This window comes from Bombyx mandarina, chromosome 01, assembly GCF_030267445.1.
Source record: "Bombyx mandarina strain Sakado chromosome 01, ASM3026744v2".
NCBI lineage: Eukaryota > Metazoa > Arthropoda > Insecta > Lepidoptera > Bombycidae > Bombyx > Bombyx mandarina.
Genome location: NC_143208.1, coordinates 5,710,412 through 5,730,317, shown reverse-complemented (window position 1 = coordinate 5,730,317; position 19,906 = coordinate 5,710,412). Strand labels below are relative to the sequence as shown.

The following is a 19,906-nucleotide window of genomic DNA, read 5'->3' as shown; positions in this document are numbered from 1 at the left end:
TATTCCCCTAAGCTAAGCGTAGCCAGAATTGCCAGACATAAAGAAATTAACGTTTTATATTTCTAAGAGACAGACAAGTTATATCTTATATAGTAGTATATCTTATATATCATAAATATCTACTTTACAATTTTCATTTTCAGTTTCATGAACGGCACAAAATAGTTTTCATTATTTTTATGTTCTACAATATCTATATTCTAATAATTTTATTATCCGTCTCGAATTGAATAGATTATTTAAAGTATGTATTATTATTAAACACGTCTTTCCTTCGTAAATGTATATTGACAACTACCGTTTAATCGTAAAGTTAAATGAGACTACGTTCTTAGGTTCAAAATCACAAAACAAAATATATAATAGAGTCTTATAATATTATATTTTCCAACTATAACATGCCAACATATACTAAACCAAGAGTTTAATATGAACTAAGTTGGTTTTTTTTTCGGGCCGGTGGCCGAACCTCCTTCGAGCGCGGGGACCTCGCTAATGTTGGGAGCAGACCGCGGGCCCAAGGAGTTTTAGGGCCCTACCGCACTAAAATACTCCCCTGCACTCGCGGCGTCACCCCGAGGACGCCTGACCGGCAGGTCGTCGAGGCGATAGTCGACGACCAACGATGCCGTACTCCGCCGTACGGCGGCCCTGCCAGGCCGCCCGGAATATGCCGCTGGTGTTCCGGGATACCCCGCTGGGTTAGAACCAGCCTGCTGGGTCGGAACGCGATACACTGCCGACCGGGTTGCTCTTCCACAGTATGTTCGGCGACCACAGCGACGTCGACAATGTGGACCGCATCGAAGGCCGCAGCCGCATACGCGTCGTCCTGTCCTGGTGCTAGCGCGCTAGAGTGACGGTAGCGTGTGGCGCAGCCTCAACCCCCTCAGGTCGCACCGTGACCGGTTACCGGGACGAAACTGCCAAATCACTGGGGCCGGAGCTGGACGAACGCCCACCTCCGACTCCAGGCTCGGCAGCGGCGGCACGACGCTCGAGGGAAGAAGTGCTCCGCCATGTCCTTGTTATAGCTACTACAGTGGTGGTACTTCGGCGTCGGCTCCCTCCGGGCGACGAGGTGCAGGTAGCGACCGAATCAGCCGTGTCCAGTGAGCACCTGCGTGGCTCGGAAGGTGAGACGTCCTCGGTCGCGATTCACCCAGTCCGAGAGGACCGGCCGGATCGCCTCGAGGGTCTGTCGCCCGTAGGCCGGATCCGCCAGGCGGCGAGACCACGCCTCGAGCACGGCGAGACTGAGAACCAAGTAGCTGGACTAATTTAGATGTCGATTGAAATGCTGGTATAACCCGACTATCAGTAGTATCCTTTGATCTCAAAGATCACGAAGCTATTAATTTCATGTCAAAAGACTCATCCGCACAAAGGGAGACTATGAAACGTTAACCCTAATACCATTTCAACCCGATGTAGGAATATATATTACCATTTATTGTAGAGACTTGAGTTGAACGACATGCATGCAAGTGTACTTCATCACGTTTCACTTTCGAGGCCCCTTTGAACAGGTAATTTGCCTAGGCATCAAAGATGAGCAACAGGTTTTATATGCTAAGTTACCTTTTGACAGATATAGTCCGGATAAAGATAAGATGCACTTCAGATACATTTATTATCTTTTTATTGCCCTTGTAGGCAGACGAGTTTACGACCCACCTAATGGTGAGTGGCTACCTTCGCTCATGGACATTAGCAAAGCCAGGGGTAGAGTCAAGCCGCTGCTTATTGCAAAATCTCAAATCTATTGAACAAGCTACCCACTGAATCAAATATTTACCATACAAAGCCTCGCAAGGTACGTTACACATAATCTAATTAAAGTTGTTCTTTCCAAACTCCTTATAAAATATGAATACATTTGCAGCCGTTTACTTTATTTATTTTACAAGAACGAACAAACAAATAGAAAAGCTCCTATTTAACGTTTGAAAAATATTGTAATGTTCACTTGAGATTCTTATTACAAGCATATTGGATAGTTTCATTTATAGTTTTAATAATAACTCGTTTTAATAAAATATGTTTATTTTTAACAAGCTCCCCATTAAAAACGATTTATGAAATTGTAACAAACTGAAAGTTGAAAGGCCCCTGAATATTTATTTTTAATTTTTATTGATTTAGGATAACAAACTATAAAAGCACACCAATAACAAAACCATGTAAAATAAAAGTTGACGGTTACTAAGTAAGTTACAACCATAATACAATTACTAAACTTGTGGAATATTAAGGAGGTACATTTCAGTCATAGCTTGTTAATACCAGCCCTGAGACATGAAGTCTAATTATTGTGTTATTATTTGGTTGGTCTATCTATGGTCAATTCTATGGTTCAGTTAGAGTGTCACACATCAGTAGCTACCCATTAGAAGCCGTTGTCGTTGCCGAAACCAGCCTGGAGAATGCATCGTCTTTGCTGGTTAGATTATCGCTTATGTTGCCCACGAATGACGTCACACAGTTAAGATATGGCGCCGTACTTGAAGTTAGCGAAGCAATGTTTAAAAAAGAACCTTTTCCCTATTTTAAAGTAAGATTATTAAGCAGAATAATAAGTTAATAACTTAAATATCTTTACAAACATTGTCTCCAAAGAAATGTTAGCAAATTTAATTTTTTTTCCTACTTTATTTCTTAAAATATATCTGTCAACCATTCGCATTTATTTATTACTTTGTTTTGGACCAAGAATGCGTAATATGAACGTTTCATTTGTGTATGTACATATTTCTGTGGCACTTCGGATTTTCTCAAGTCATACTCGTCATGTATACCAACATACATAATTTAATGTCAAAGACGCCTTTCCCATGAAACAGAGGGTGGCTTTTAGAGGGCTGTGATTCTAGGCCGTGGCTACTAGAGTACCGGATATGACGAATCTTGACGAACAAAAGAAAACGAAATTTATTTTTCATTTATTTGTATTTAGATTAAATTCATTCGTAACAATTAGCATAAGATTTCAGAAAAGGAATTGGACTTATTATCAAGAATTCTCGAAATTTCTGCTAGTAATTGATATTTTTACGGCTTGCACCGTTTAGTAACCAAATTTTTATTACTGCATATTAAGTTAATTTTATTGTAATGCCGAAAACGAAAATAACACGAAAACGTTACAATCCTAAGAATACAATAATGAAACGGATGTATGTAACGTTAGTTATAAAGCGATATCGTTCAACAACTATTAATTCTAAGATAATTAGAACCTATAATAAAAAAAGAAATTTAAAATTTCAATTTATGAAACTAACATACGTTATTTTCTTTGGTAGTCGAGCGTTGTAGATTCGTTCGTGACCACTAAAATGAAATTGTTCGAAAGGTCGAAATTAATGTAACGAAAAAAAAAAGCGAGATTAAACCGTAAAACTAAATTTAATTAAATCTAGTAATGATCATTAGACTTTTTTTCTGAAAAAGTCCAATATTTGGTGATTTGTTCTTATACTGAGATTTAATTACCGAAGCGCCTCAAAAATAAAAGTTTAGTGAGTGAGCTCAAAATAAGTTGCTAATCTTCACGAAGTGTGATTTTAATGTAAATGCCTGTGACGCAGCTGATAATATTAGTTGATGTGCACAATAAGAAGTACGGTATAGAGGCGAATGGTTCAACTCGTACTTGGTACACTTGTTCCCAAATTGAAAGTGACGTTGTAGTAGGTCTCCACTGTTGGCGGCCTGCCAAGACGCTGGGTCGATTGTACCCCGCGTGTGGGGAGGGCATCTGGAAACGGAATCGACCGGCTCCTATTTCAACATATTTTTAATACCGTTTACTTTCCATTCTTCATATTCCTTTGAGGCATTCTCGTTTTGTTTAAAACTACTTATAAATTTGTGAAAAAATATCGGCATTGCGTCAAACTCTCAAAAACACACTCCCTGGTTCTCGGTGTTCATCGATAACCGATATTCGCAGGGATGTCTGCTGGACTGTTTTCAATAATACCGTATTTGAAAATATGGCTATGTTTAATTTTGCCGCTAAAAGACAAGAAATCATTTTTTTTTACATTGATTTATTTTTCTGTTACCAAACAAGTTCCATGGTTTAGTCTGAATCACTAATGAGTTCTAATATGAATCACTTGTTTTACACCCACCAACCAATTGAGTTCTGTTGGTAATGAAGTATTCTCATATGAACTAGTGGAACGTATTGCCTTCGACCCATTAGTTGACGCAATGTATAAAGGTACGCCGGGGGACATCGCGGCCTCATTTCGCTCCTAATCCAATTAAAAGAAATACTTAGATAATTTGATTCGCAGAGTTAGGTATTCATATAATGTAATTGTAATGTAATATAATAAGATAAATTGCATAGTAAACGTTCAACGTACATAAATCTAATTTATGTAATATCTCTTGAGTATTCAGGCGGTTTCTTTACAGGCCAAGTTACTCGGCAAACAAAAGCTTCATTCTTATATTCATTTCCACAGCCCCCCTGTTCCGCGCTTAATTGGCTTCGAAACGTGTTTTATTAATTAACATGAACTTAAGGTTTTGGGTATGGAATAATGAATATTGCTCATAGATATATCTGAAAGAAAAGAAAAAACAAGTAAAAAACTGTAATAATTGTGTAGAATTCCGTTATTAGCGTACTTAAAGAAAGTTTTGTAATTATTGTGGGTTATTTAGGCCTATTCTATTCAGTTCTCGTAGGCTTACTTTATGCGTTCGCGGAACATTTCTTTGCAAAGAACGCCTGCTGCAAACAATGGGAAAGTGGGGCGTTATTAGTGCAATCCTTTCATTAAAAAAAAATGGTTGGCTTAAAGCGCTTCTAGCTGTTTTTTACTAATATTAGCTCTAAAGTTGTTTTGAAAAGTAATTATTGTTGCCAGGTGCTTCTGTAGTCGTTTTGATTACTGTATCTGTGTACGTGTTTCTAGTTTTTTTTTTTTAATTCTGTATGGAAAGTCTAGATTAAGAAGCCAAATTACAGTTGCGTGAGGTGAATGATGAACTTTTAACTTAAATACGGAACTCTCAGCAGATTTTCAGTGTCATCAAAAAGTAACACTGTTGTCAATATCGAAATATATATAAATTCCATTAATGATACAAACAATATTTTCTGTTTTATACAAAAAATTGAACTAAATATTCAAAACATAAATAATAATTCAAATATAAATACTTCGGTTTTGAGAGTAAACATTCCGAAATGTATTAAATATTCAGAGCACTAGAAAAGGCCTAGAATTTTTCAATCATTTACGATTCAACAGCCATTATGTAGTTGACGGACGGAAGTTCTGGCTTTGAAACGTGCAGATTAATTTTCGAGGAACTAGATGGAGATTTTACGACGGATTGAATGTTTTGAACAATTTTAATAAATAAATAGCCTATAAATAAGTATTGCAAAAATAAAAATGTTCAGTCGTTAATCATTTTAATTTCGTTGTTAAAGTTTTTTTTTTATTGGTTAGATGGTTGGACGAGCTTACAGCCCACCTGGTGTTAAGTGGTTACTGGAGCCCATAGACATCCACAACGTAAATGCGCCACCCACCTTGAGATATAAGTTCTAAGGTCTCAAGTATAGTTACAACGGCTGCCCCCCCCTTCAAACCGAAACGCATTACTGCTTCACGGCAGAAATAGGCAGGGTGGTGGTACCCACCCGCGCGGACTCACAAGAGGTCCTACCACCAGTAGGAGAATTCTCAAATTGTAATAAGCTATGATGGTTTCCAGAAAGGCATTTTGAGTCGTTCGTTTCAAATAATCACCGTTACCATTGAATGGAAGCTTTTGTCTCGAATGTGAATATAATAAAAATTGCAATTCAAAATGTTTCAACTTTAAATGGAATGTAACACAGCAGTGACTTTAACTATGCATTTAAATACATTTCTAGAAATTCAAGAGCGTTCGTCTTTGTCTTCGTTTGCAGTGGGCGAGAACTGTGACTCGTGAAGCTCTTTATATTATTTCAGCGCCATGTATTCATTTACGAAAACTTAACGATTTGATTAGGGGAAACTTAAATAGCTAGATTGTTCCATTGGTTCTATTCTGTTTTATTTTAATCAAAGGGTTTGGGAAAGGAAACTTATTTTACTCTACAATCGCAAAAAAAAAACTTCGTATAAATGTAAATCTAATACCCAAATAATTATATATTATAGTAAACAATTTTAATGGCGTTTCCAAGTGATTAACATTTTGATTTCAAAATACCGAAAAAATAAGACTTCCTATTACTATCTCTATATATCAAAATGAATTTCTGTTCGTTAGTCTCGCTAAAACTCGAGAACGGCTGAATCGATTTGGCTAATTTTGGTCTTGAATTATTTGTGGAAGTCCAGAGAAGGTTTAAAAGGTAGATAAATATGAAAATGCTCGTAATTAAATAAAAGTAAATATTTTTGTTTTTCCTTTGATGTATCCCCCGTAGAACGGATTCCTTTTGTTTGTTTTAAGTTTATTTTATGCAAAAGTTTAGGTCTTTTATTTATCGATTGAGGCACTACGAAGTCTGCCGGGTCAGCTAGTCAATAATAAATTACAGTTTCCGAAGCGAAGCCAGGGCGGGTCGCTAGTACCTAATAAAATAAAGTATGGTCATGACGGTATCAATTTTAATGAAAACACGCTTTACTAATGTACCTCCAAATACTGTAAAATCAAATAATTAAATGAAAGATCAAAAACAAATAAAATATGTAAAAAAAAGTAAATTTAGGAAAACATAGCCTAAGTTGAACAACATCGCACGTTGAAAAGTGTAATGTTTTGTTAGAGATCGGTATAATCGGTTCAAATAAAATAATGGAATCGGAAATGTTGAATCCTCAGTAAATCGTTGAGTATACCTGAATGATTCTTTGTGTGCGGCCTCAAAAGCATGCACCGTTGACATACCTGCTTCAATCTAAGGTGATAACCGACGTTCCCATACTTTATAGAGATAGTGTGACTATTTCCCGGTCATCGTTCTCGTCGAACCCGTCGCTTGCGACGAAGGGCTCGACGAGTAAATTAACCCTCAGACACAGCCCACTGAGTTTCTCGCCGGATCTTCTCAGTGGGTCGCGTTTCCGATCCGGTGGTAGATACTGCGAAGCACGGCTCTTGCTAGGGTTCGTGTTAGCAACGTCATCAGGTTTGAGCCCCGTGAGCTCACCTACTAGTTAAGACGACGCTGATATAGCCTCTCAAGGCTATCAGCTTAGTTAGGAAAAAAAAGTGACTATTTTAATAGTTTGTTGTATATTGACAGTATGGACGACATCGAACTTCGCAACATCCAACTGCAGTTTCCGAGTGCTCGCCGCTTTAGTGGAGAAGCCGCTTGTACCGAGGTGCGGGTGCGCACTGACCGCGGCGACATCCTCGTCGCTGTGCAAGGAGACCGTAACAAGCCCGCCATCATAACCTATCATGACCTCGGCCTCAACTGTAAGTATTAGTTAACAATAAAGTACTATATTTCACAGCCTATATAGTAAATAGCGGAATCAGTGTGCTTAATGCGATAATTTTAACGTTCTCGATAGCGTAAAAGTTAACACAACTTTGTAGGCAGTTGGAACAGCGCCCCTAGCGGCAAACGTAGGCAATCGATCTCATTCCATGCAAATGTGAGTTAACTTTTACGCTATCGAGAACGTTAAACAAATAGCACTCAACACACTGACCACCCTCAGCGGTGACTCGCTAATTGTATGATAATTGTTCTGTGGATTTAAAAAAAAACTTATAACAAACCTTGTCTGTTAAAGATCGAACTGTTCTGAAGTGATGCCCCGTCATACACCGGGCATTTTTTGCATGTTTGTAGATAATGTGCTGGTAAAAACCTGAAAAAGGCTTAAATTAAAGTTAATCAAATATTCTATTCACAATGTCTTTTAAAACATTATTATTCGTCTTGACATAAAGTACCGACTAAATGAATTCATTTCTAAGTAAAATATGAAACATCGTCAGGTTTATACATAGTTGTAGGCACTCGTACTTATACGAGTTCTATATCATTAGCACGCGAAAACCATATTAACCAATACTTAAATATTTTGTTGTTGTTCTGTGCAAAAACATAGATTGTTCTGGATATAATAATTACATTTTGCGCAATGATATGACGTGTGTGATGGTGGTGAGCAATCATAATTGCTTTCCACATTAAGGACCTAAGGATCGTTTGATTTGATTCTGACGTCTTTTTATTAAACTCAAACATTCGTAACTTGAAGTGAATGTAACAAGAAGACTGAGGGTTAAATTCTGCTAAATCCGAAATCGACATACCGGCGACCATAGTACGCGCAACCCCTCCTGGCTGAGCCTTTGCTCGCCCACCTGTCCTGGTGAAACTGGAAAGGCCTACGGGCCACCAGTAACCCCTTAATCCTAACAAAAAAAATGGTATGTGCAAACGTCACTTTGAATGTGCCGGGAATATATTATGTATTTTTCAAAAGGAGTACAGCAGGCATGTATTTCTCTTTTGTATGATAAACCTGTAAGTCAAATGTCTTTTTGAAAGAAAATTATTGTATAGGTACGTCAAATATTCTGAAATATATTTTACTTAGAAAGAAAGTAAGAAGAGTATAATAATAAGTAAAAATTCTAACACTTTGTTTAATAAAATATTTTTATTGAAAAGCTTTTATATCCTATATTGGTACATAGTAATTTCAATAAAATATTTCTCCATCAGATCCAATAACGAGTTCTTCCAACCATTTAAGATGCACAGTTTTAAATGAGATATTCGCACAATTCCAAGGGGAATCCCTGCAACCTTCCACTAGTATTGGTATACTTGGGGTCGACTTTTTGAGTGATTTGCAATGTCGGAGTCGTTTAAAGGGCAAAGCCAAGTTGGCATCCAAAATGCTGGGAGTCCTCAACAGAGCGAAGTGGGACTTCACGCCAGGACATTTTATTTTATTTTATAAAGCACATGTCCGGCCTCGCTTGGAGTACTGCTCCCATCTCTTGGCCGGGCTCCCAAATACCAGCTACTTCCATTTGACTCCATACAGAAGAGGACTATTCGGATTGTTGATAATCCCGTTCTCACCGATGTCCACACCATCCCCTTCAACAACAACAACAACAACCAACAACCCACCTCTGAGTCTCCGGAGGGGCTTCAGCTCTCTTTGTATTTTGTACCGTATGTTCCATGGGGAGTGCTCTGAGGAATTATTTGAGATTATCCCATCATCTCGCGTCTACCATCGCACAATGTTTTACACACATAATGTTCACGATTGACTTCCACGGCGAAGGAATAATATCGTGCAATAAAAATCAAACCCGCAAAATTATAATTTGCGTAATTACTGGTGGTAGGACCTCTTGTGAGTCCGCACGGTTAGGTACCACCGCTCCGCCTATTTCTGCCGTGAAGCAGTAATGCGTTTCGGTTTGAAGGGTGGAGCAGCCGTTGTGACTATACTGAGACCTTAGAACTATATCTCAAGGTGTGTGGCGCATTTACATTGTAGATAGATGTCTATGGGCTCCAGTAACCACTTAACACCAGGTGGGCTGTGAGCTAGTCCACATATAGAAGCAATAAAAAAAAAACCGCCCGCCGCCGAAGTAGAGTTCATCTATACTACCTGGAGCCACTGCGGTCATCCACAGTGCGGTTCCAGCGATCTTTTATCTCTCCATTATATGCCTTTCAAATGAGGCTTGTGGAGAGTACTTAACGGTAGGCAGCGGCTTGGCTCTGCCCCTGGCATTGCTGACGTCCATAGGCGACGGTAATCACTCACCATTACTACATTTGCTACACTCTACGGCTGCTAACGCATTATCTTGTTACATTTGATCTGAAAAAGGAATTGAAACAACGCAGGGAAACCAATTGGAAATTCATTACAAGATCTCAATTAGAAACCCCTGTTTTGAAACCTCTGTAACTTTTGTGTATCATATACACGTATGTGTTTATACATATTTGTATGTGACATTGAAGCTGTCCTTAAGTCGCTGTGTAAGAATACACAACCTCCAATGCTTCGAATGAGCACGATCGATATTTAATTATTCATACTAATACTTTCGTAATCCTCACTAGATCATCATCTGAACGGTGAAACTCGTGAACTATCTATAATTGAGTTCCCAAAACATTAGTGAAATTGGTGAGAGCTACAAATATAATCCGAAACATGATTTCGGGGTCTATGCTATGTTTCCTCACAATATCTGTATACATAGTCGTGCTGTTCGAATAATTTTCCCAGGCACGTTCGGTTTAATAGGTACTACACCTAGCTTATCAAAAGGCGACGGGACGAGGCTTCCAATTTACTGATGAATCGATATTTTGCGCCAAATTTTGGCTTCAACAACATCACACAGACTGTGTTCATTAAAATCGGATTTAGACACAGACAAAGCTGATTATGTAGATTATGCTACTGAATGTTTCCTTTCCCAAGGAAAACGTCTCGCCAGGAGTGCGCACAGTAACAAAATAAAGCACAATTCAAATTTACGATACGAAAACGATTGTTTCAGCGGGAAAATTTATTGTAAAAAAATATCTTAATGTAGTCTTCCATTGTTTTTTTTCCACCGTTCTCGGTACAGCAGACTTGCTCGGAACTTGTAATTTAAAACAAAATGCACGTATCTCGATTCGGCAAAATGAGAATTTATGTCTTCGTAATTGAAACCTTTATTTGTCCTCCTTACCTCTGTAACTTGCGTGCCGTTTTAAAATAAAGGAGCACGTTTTATGCGAACACGTTCACGATTGTGTCCGTAATAAGAGCATGTTGATACGCCTAATGAAGTTCATCATTATATACTCCCAGTATACAAATTTACGATCCAACTTTAATATTCAATCGGTTCAGTCTCTTGTTTGTTCGTCTAAATTGCATGTCAAACAATTTTGTACTCTACAGAGTAATTTCTTGTAGATCAATTTTCAGATATAGAATCATGTCGGCGCATTCATGAATTGCGAATGACGCGCTTTTTGTAGTTAATTTACGAATAGAATACGAATATAGATTCTCGTCACGTTTCCTTGTGTATTTTTTATACGTCTATTCCCTTCTTTACATTTGTTATCCGAAAAATCTTGCTGCAAAATTTGCTGTAGATGTTCAACGATGTTGCTTATCTAGAATACTTACTAGTAACATTTCCATTCAATATCTATTCTGTTCTTAATATGTCAGACGCAATTTGTTGCGGTTAATGCCGTATTTGCTGTCTGATTTTAAACTTAATTAGACTGTGCGCACTGGGCTACAGTAATTGCAATATTGATTAGCTCTGACTATCGCCGGCTTAGTTGGAGAATAAATTGACTCAGTACTAAGTTTGGACTAGACTGCAATGTAGTACACATCCGAGTTTTTTTTTTTATTGCTAGGTGGTTGGACGAGCTCACAGCCCACCTGGTGTTAAGTGGTTACTGGAGTCCATAGACATCTACTACGTAAATGCGCCACCCACCTTGAGATATAAGTTCTAAGGTCTCAAGTATAGTTACAAGTTGCGATCTTGCGTCATAATGAATGACCTACGAGTACTGCGTAATACGAACCTGTGGTTTCTTTTTGAACGTCAAAACCATTCTTCAATGTGACATTTTAACTGTAGAGTATTAAATTAGTTTCCTATCTTTAAGTTTGTCAATTGACCCAAATTTTAATCTCTGACTTTAATATTGATGCTCAATCGGTCCCAAAGACTGATGAAATAGGCACTTGGCACAAACTGGCTTCTTGTGTCACGAATAATTCCTGACTCAGCTTTCCACTTTAGTTATTCAGTATTCATTCGATATTCGATGCCTTCGTGATGAGGTTTGATGCCTCCAACGTTCAGCCAATTTCTGCTGCGAAGTGGAAGAACAGTATTGGTATATCGATATTGAATTTTAAATATCTATATTGGCATTACACCCTTATTGTAGTGAGTATGTAAGCTAGCTACCGGTAGCTACCCAATATCCAAAGGCGCCCGATTTAAAATAAATGTAACCGAGAAATAAAATCTAGACTGATATTATGAAGCTGAAGAGTTTGTTTGTTTGAACGCGCTAATCTCAGGAAATACCGGTCCGATATGAAAAAATCTTTCAGTGTTAGATAGCCCATTTATTGACGATGGCTATAGGCTATACAACATCACGGTAAGACCAATACAAGTGGAGCACCAATAAAGAATGTTTCAAAATATTTTCACTTTCTACGCAAATGAAGTGGGGGGTAAAATTTAGCGTTATGCCCAGGTAACTATTCCACGCGGACGGAGTCGCGGGCAAAAGCTAGTCTTTAAATATATAGAAGATATTCATTACGTATTTTTCCGTTTTTCGCAACGTATGAATCTGTTACGAATACATGAAGGAAATTTAATCAAAACGGAAAGCGAAATCTGCGAACAAATAAAAAATGAAGTGTCTCCCAGCATCACAATCAATTATTCGTTTTGAAGTAAACGGCAAACATATCACAGTATACGTAAAGGGATATTGTAACGTTTTAGAATTCTGTTCCATGTTCGTAGTCTTTTTTTTCGATCCTTGACAGCTTTCGTTTGATTGTATTTTACGTTAACACGTTTCACGCTTTATATGGCAACAAAAAATACAAGCGCTTAATACATTACGAGTATTATAGAGCTTTATCTTTTTCTTTGAATTAATATTGTGCTATGGATTACATGAAACAGTTAGATTGATAATTGTTTTAAGACGTAGAATAGTAACACTTCCCCATCGTATTCTTGAAATGCATTTATGATGCGCGTTTTCTTATACTTGCCAATGTTAATACTACTTGATTAATATAATACACTAGCGACCCGCCCTCGCTTCGCTTCGAAAACTGTAATTCATTATTGATTTCTCCACTATTTAATGGATGTTATTATACATATAAACCTTCCTCCTCAATCACTCTATCTATTAAAAAAACCGCATCAAAATCCGTTGCGTAGTTTTAAAGATTTAAGCATACATAAGGATGTAGGGACAGAGGAAGCGACTCATTTGATATGAACGGAATTATACTAGAAAAAATTCTCTACGCTCAGTTAAATTAAATGCAAACGTTGTGTTCCATAGCGCAACCAACTTAAATGAACAAATTTCAATTTAAATAATATTATGTATTCGACTGCGATTTACATGTAAGCCGAGAGCAATCTCACATGTGCATTAACTCCAAGTCTAGCTCTTGTGCATGATAGATCGATGAATACGTAATGAGGCTATTAATAATGTAATAGTTGCATAGATTGTTCCCTGTGGTAGTTAACGACATGCGGCTGCTGGTTATTGGCCGTATATAAAGCGGCACCCGCCCGTTTGAGCCGTGCTCCGCGTGCATTACTTTGATTTATGTCGCAGCCGTGAATTATATAATAAAAGATGAGTTGCAATTTTCACAGCCGATAAACGGCTTTTCACATTAAACATTTCACTATTTGTCAAATAGAAAAGGATTGTTCTTCATGGATGATAGTAAAACTTAAGTATCATGAATGAGCGTATAGTAACCGTTATTATTAACAGATCGGGTTTTGTCGACGTCGCCCAAAACACGTCATCACGGATCCTCCCGATCCATTAACGATGCTTTTAGGTATCACAAGCACCGAAGAAGGGCTCGACGAGCGAATTAACCCATAGACACAGCCCACTGAGTTTCTCGCCGGATCTTCTCAGTAGGTCCCGTTTCCGATCCGGTGGTAGATTCTGTGAAGCACGTCTCTTGCTAGTTGCTTGGGTTCGTGTTAGCAACGTCATCAGGTTTGAGCCCCGTGAGCTCACCTATATATTAGGATGAAGCTGAAATAGCCGCTTCATTAATATTGTCGTTAATTTGACTCGACAAATCCAGATCATTTTTTGCGATGAATTCGTAATCGACTACTTTTAATTTTCAATCGCAATTAGGTATGTAAAAAAACACGATAGATAAACAATCAATACAAAGATACGTCAATAGTGAATAGTACGAAATTTATATAATTTGAATTCTTAGATCGCACGAGTGATAATTTGATCCGTCATATCAAACAACACTGCTTCGAGCGGTAATAACTTATATAAATTGTAAAGTGCCCTCATAATTCTTCAGTATAATGTTTATGAGTAGCAGTTAAATAGCCAATGTACACCGTTGTAAACACTTCATGTCATGGCAATATCTTTCATTACTCCATTTTTTTAAAGGATCGAGTTAGTTTATACATGTAATGTCTGAGGCATTCAGTATTGAAGTGACGTTTGAATTTCTTTTTTTTTTGTACTGCATTATAATACGTTTAGAATAGTTAACGGCCTACGACTTGTTAAATTGTTAGTGGGATCTAGAGATGTCACAACTTGAGACATGAGGTTTAAGTCTTAATCGTATTATGTAGCGACTATCCCAACCTCCAAACCGGAACGCATCACTGTTTCCCGACAGAAATAGGCAGGATGGCGATATCTACCCATACGGATTTCAACGGAAGTCCTATAGATAACCGCGAAATTCAAAACATTCGGAATGTTTGGTGTTCGATAATTGAAATTAAATGAACGTCGAGTACTTTAATCTAGAAATATAAATTTAAAATCTATTTTAGAAATGGCGTTCAGAGCTACGATGTTCAAGTCGAGTATTTACTTGAGAAAATCGGGTTCAGTGAAACGATTCGCCGCCTTAAAATGTAGTGGATAGTGAACTTACCACTGTACTAAAGGTATTTCGGGCGAGTGTATTTGTTTTCTGTTTCGTATCTATTACCGCCACATCGGAATAAAACCCTTGCTTGAAACTGAGTTAATTAAACATTAAACTTTGTTATATTAAACGAGATTCATATTGTGCTCTAAACGGATGATCGGATAATAGATATGTTATGGCTACGGTTAAAGCTATTTCTATTCGTAAATTGATAAACCGTCAATCATGTTGTGATGAAACGAGAGGATCGCGTTACGTCATTTCCATCGGTTTGAAATTGGAAGGTAAATAATGGACTCACGGAAGCGGCGTTGTTGTGTATTAAATTGTTGTAAAAGTTAATTCGGAATTTAGGGAGCTATTTCTATATATTTTTCTGTTTATTGTGTATTATAAAATGAACTTTGGAAATAACAGGCTGTACCTAATATAGCAATACGACCATACGACCAAGATAATTAAAGAGCATATCTTTCAGCTTTCACCCAGAAATACATATCTCGAGATTCAGAACAAATTTCCGAGTAGCATTTGACCTGGTCCACTTTTAACAATTTTAAGGAACTACATTGCATCTGTCTTATTTTCGGAATACAGTTTTATAACGATGTAGTTGCGTAGATGCGTAGTAGCGTAGATGTAGCGTAGTTAGGGTTATAGGTAGATAATATCAACCCAAACAAATTGAGAATTAAAGAAGAACTCAAAAATTATGTTTATATGCACATTTGGGTCGATATCCTTCCTTCAGTTGTACTCTTCATGTCTGAGGATCGTGACTTCCTCCATCCATGAGTTTCGTTTGTCTTCGGTTACTCTGAAATCATCGTAGACGGTGGAATCGAGGGTGGTGGGAGGGGCCCGGGTCGATTAATTGTACAAAAAAACATTTTTCAGAAGCAAACAATTAGATGAACTGGTTACTGATGGTAGGACCTGTTGTGAGTCCGCGCGGGTAGGTACCAGCGCCTTGTCTATATCTGCCGTGAAGCAGTAATGTATTTCGGTTTGATTACTGGTGGTAGGACCTCTTGTGAGTCCGCGCGCGTAGGTACCACCGCCTTGCCTATTTCTGCCGTGAAGCAGTAATGCGTTTCGGTTTGACGGGTAGGGCAGCCGTTGTAACTATACTGAGATCTTAGAACTTATATCTCAAAGTGGGTGGCGCATTTACGTTGTAGATGTCCATGGGCTCCAGTAACCACTTAACACCAGGTGGGCTGTGAGCTCGTCCACCCATCTAAGCAATAAAAAAAAAACTTACAAATCGAAACCTACGCAAGTTCTACGAAGTTAGGACCTCTCTGATCGTTAATGGTTCGGATTCATCTAATCTAACGGTTCGATACGGTTTTTGCCGTAACAGGGTGAAACGTGCTTTGGTCGTGAGCTCCGTTTCGTACTATTGCTATTATTTCAGCGACTAATCCAATATTGAATTATAAATAAAGTATTAGTCGCTCTGATATTACGCCCCACGTCAGTGTGATGCCGAAATGTGCACGAAAATAATTGGTTGCTGTTTATTCAGAAAGCGTTTTTTTTATTTATTATAGTAAATTTTTTCGTTACATATTTTTATTGATTCGTAAGTAATAATATACTTCAAGATGTCATAAAACACAGGTAGTAATAAATCCGCATTCCAACTAATAATTACTAATGACTTAATTTCAATTACATTTTACAGTAATATGTAATTGTATTTACAGTAATCATAAAATTTATTATTATATTTGCTGAGATCTTCCATTTTAAACATATTATGTAGATAGGCATATAAAAATCAGTCAAGTGCCTTTTTTCGTTTTTTCGGCTACCAATTTTATTATTTATTGAAATAATTTTCTGTTTGTTTAAATAAAATATGTCAATACATAATAGAATGCTTAATACAAAAAATATCGTTATCTCGCGATATCAGTGATTATGCTTATTCATCTAGTCACTAGACACATGAAAAATATTAACGAACATGTCCCAAATACCAAAAATAAACAATTTATAGTATAATAATATTATCATTTATTTAGAAGTGACTAAAAACCTGTGTTGGATTGCGGAACTGGGTGAATGCAATTCGAATAATTGAAGTACAAACGGAGATTTATCCGCTACGTTTTGTTTGTTGTGGTGGAGTCTGTATTTAACTTTAAATTCAATAAACGTTTAATTATTTCAGTTCTATAATTGCTTTGGTTTCAAATGAAACAAAATCCATTGGTTATTTATTCATTCTTCAATCGACCTGACTTTCGATCCCCTCTCTTAAGGAAATATTAATAATAAAGGCGTAACGGGCACTTTTATGTTGTCAATGTTTACTGGTGGTAGGACCTCTTGTGAGTCCGCACGGGTAGGTACCAGCACCCGGCTTATTTCTGCCGTGAAGCAGTAATGCGTTTCGGTTTGAAGGGTAGGGCAGCCGTTCTAACTATACTTGAGACCTTAGAACTTATATCTCAAGATGGGTGGCGGATTTACGTTGCAGATGTCTATGGGCTCCAGTAACCATTTAACACCAGGTGGGCTGTGAGCTCGTCCACCTATCTAAGCAATAAAATAAAAATAAATAGTAGTGAATATAACCAAATATGTGCATTAATTGACGGCATCGACATTTTTCATGACACGTGTCCTGGTCTCAAAAACAAGTTCCTTTAGTAGTCCTAGTATCTAAGTTCCTAGTATCCAAGTTCCTTTGTTTATAATTGATGAGAGAATGTTAAGTAGTTAACTCTTGTTTTCATGTTATTTTCAATAATTTTTTTGTCGTACTGTTAACATTTAAATTTAGCCTATTTTTCCGCTGTTTGTAAAATTTATGTAACATGTCATAAGGTGTTATAAGAGATTGCTGTACATACCTGTAACTGGCTTACATACCAGTACTCAATTTTATACATGTTAATTTTAAACTTGAATGTTTTGTGTGTATTGCTGTTGGTTTGTCTAAATAAATAAATGTAGCAAATATCACGAATACCACACATTGTCCTAAGTGTTCAAACGGGCTAGGTTCATCGTATCTATCAGACTGCTAATTACTATGGATGCGAGTATTTCCGCTTTGATCTAACTGTCAAAAACACACATCGGCTTTAATGAACCCCGACGGGCTGGTTACTTGATGACGTTGTCGAGTTGAGGTACTACGTTTTGTAAACAGCTGTCACTCCCCACATTCTCCACCCACATTGTTTGCGACGCTGCACTTAATTGCATCAAATTGACGTTAAGCTGTTTGAAGAGCAGAAAATCGTTTCCTCACTAACCAATTTTGTTAAAATTGTTTTTTTCTTATCTATAACAAAAAGCTATTCTAAAATTGAATCTAACAATCTATTCTAGAATAGATTTTCTAATAAATAAATTGTAGAATAGATTAACAAAAATCTATTCTAAAATTGAAAATAAGCGTTATTTTCAATTTTAGAATAGATTATTGTTTATCTTCTGATTTTTAATTTTAGCAGTCTATGAATTTAATGGGGCTACTGATATGTTGTTTAACATCTTTATGAAACAGCCGCCCTTTTAATACTTAAATATTGTTTTGCCAAATACAGTATGCCTGTTCTATATTTAGCTGATACTGAATGCAGGGTCTTTGAACTGAAGTCCCTCTGAATGTTCTTTCACGTTTTTACTTGTAACTCTAAATGTACATCATAATACATTTATGGAACTGGTTGTATCGCGAGAAGTATATCAAAGTTTCACGTTCTACTAAATTATTCTTTTCAGAAAAGTTGTAGTGAAATGAATGTGATTTCGTATTTCAGAAAGAATATTTAAGAACGTCCTCGAGTATGATCGTACCAATTTCAATTGTAATAAGTGTATATTATACACGTTTTACGAATATGGGATGAATATAGTTTATATTGAATTAATTATAATTGAATGTACATTTTAAGATTGTCTGAAGAATAAAAGCAAAAATAGCTTTATTTTCTTGTAACTTGTGCTGAGGCATTGTTTTTTAACAAATTGGCGTATTTCGTGCATTTTGTAACAATTACAGCAAAATGGTAACTATATTTTCACTAAAACATGTTTTTTAGTTAGAGAAAAGATTAAACTTGCACTATTGTGATACTGCTGTATTAAGTTAATAATGAAAAAAAAAGTATTGTAATTGTCATTAGTTACGTAACACGTGAATATACCATACGTTTTTAGTTAATTTGAAATGAAATATCAGTGAGCTAATTGCTGTGTTTTCACTTGACAACTTAGCTAATGAGAATTACGAAAATCCAAGAACCCAAATTCCAAATTCGAGTTCTATTTCCGAGTTCCATTTTCATACTGGATAAAGTTCGGGCCCACGTGACAGTTCGTTCTAAGCCAACGTGTCCCGCTACGTGAAATTTTAATCCCTCGCCTGAACTAATCCGTTTGCTCTTTTTACATTGCTGCTTTGGTTCGTCGCTGTAATTGACAAAAACGAGCAAAGAAAACTGTTGTACTTGAATATTTTATAGACGCTTACGCTATCATTTAACTATATACATAGCATCAAATTGGACACGTATTATCCTCTGTTTTTCTATATCACTCTATTAATAAACACGAACTACTGTACGTTAGTAAGCGCGTCCTTTAAGAACGACTGGATCGATTTGACATTGGAATAATTACGAGAGTTTCTAAGAACGTAAAGGCCGCCAATCCACCTTGACCCACGAGTTCCAAGTCTCAATTTTTACAGTACAACAGCTGCTGCATCCCTCAAACTGATAGGCATTACTGTTACACGGCAGGAATAGACAGAGTGATGGTACCTACCCGTGCGGACCCCCAAGATGCCCTACCATTATCAAAAGTCGTCGGAAAAGTTCACTAATCATCGAGGTCGAATTTCTTGAGTTTAGAACAAAACAAACGTTGTCGGTTCAGCTAATTACCAATAAATTGATCTGTAATTTCCCACTGCCAGTTACGAAGTTAGTCTAGTACAATGTGGCATTGTAATCGATATCCACGTATTACGTCCATCTGTTGTACTAATACAGTCGTAATTCTTTTGGTTCAAGCTGTAATAAAAAAAAAACTACGATACTATACATCTTCTAAAAATGTCTCTTGAAGGGGGTTCCCATCAGGCCGTCACCGTGATCCATGCGTGTAAATTAGAATTTTCCCCCGGTCATAGAAGAAACAAACGCTAT

At 37.1% G+C, this 19,906-nt stretch overlaps 1 protein-coding gene across 6 annotated transcripts in view; it reads left to right on the top strand.

The window, feature by feature from the left end:
* The window catches only part of MESK2 (misexpression suppressor of KSR 2), an 88,925-nt gene that overhangs the window by 5,754 nt on the left and 63,265 nt on the right, over window positions 1-19,906 (top strand). For all 6 annotated transcript variants that reach the window (XR_003625032.2, XM_089728055.1, XM_089728023.1 and 3 more), the window contains one exon: window positions 7,280-7,458. Coding sequence is in view for 5 of the 6 variants with exons in the window: in XM_089728055.1 (XP_089584181.1) it covers window positions 7,280-7,458 (179 nt within the window). In the remaining variant the exon portion in view is untranslated. The remainder of the gene's footprint in view (window positions 1-7,279; window positions 7,459-19,906) is intronic.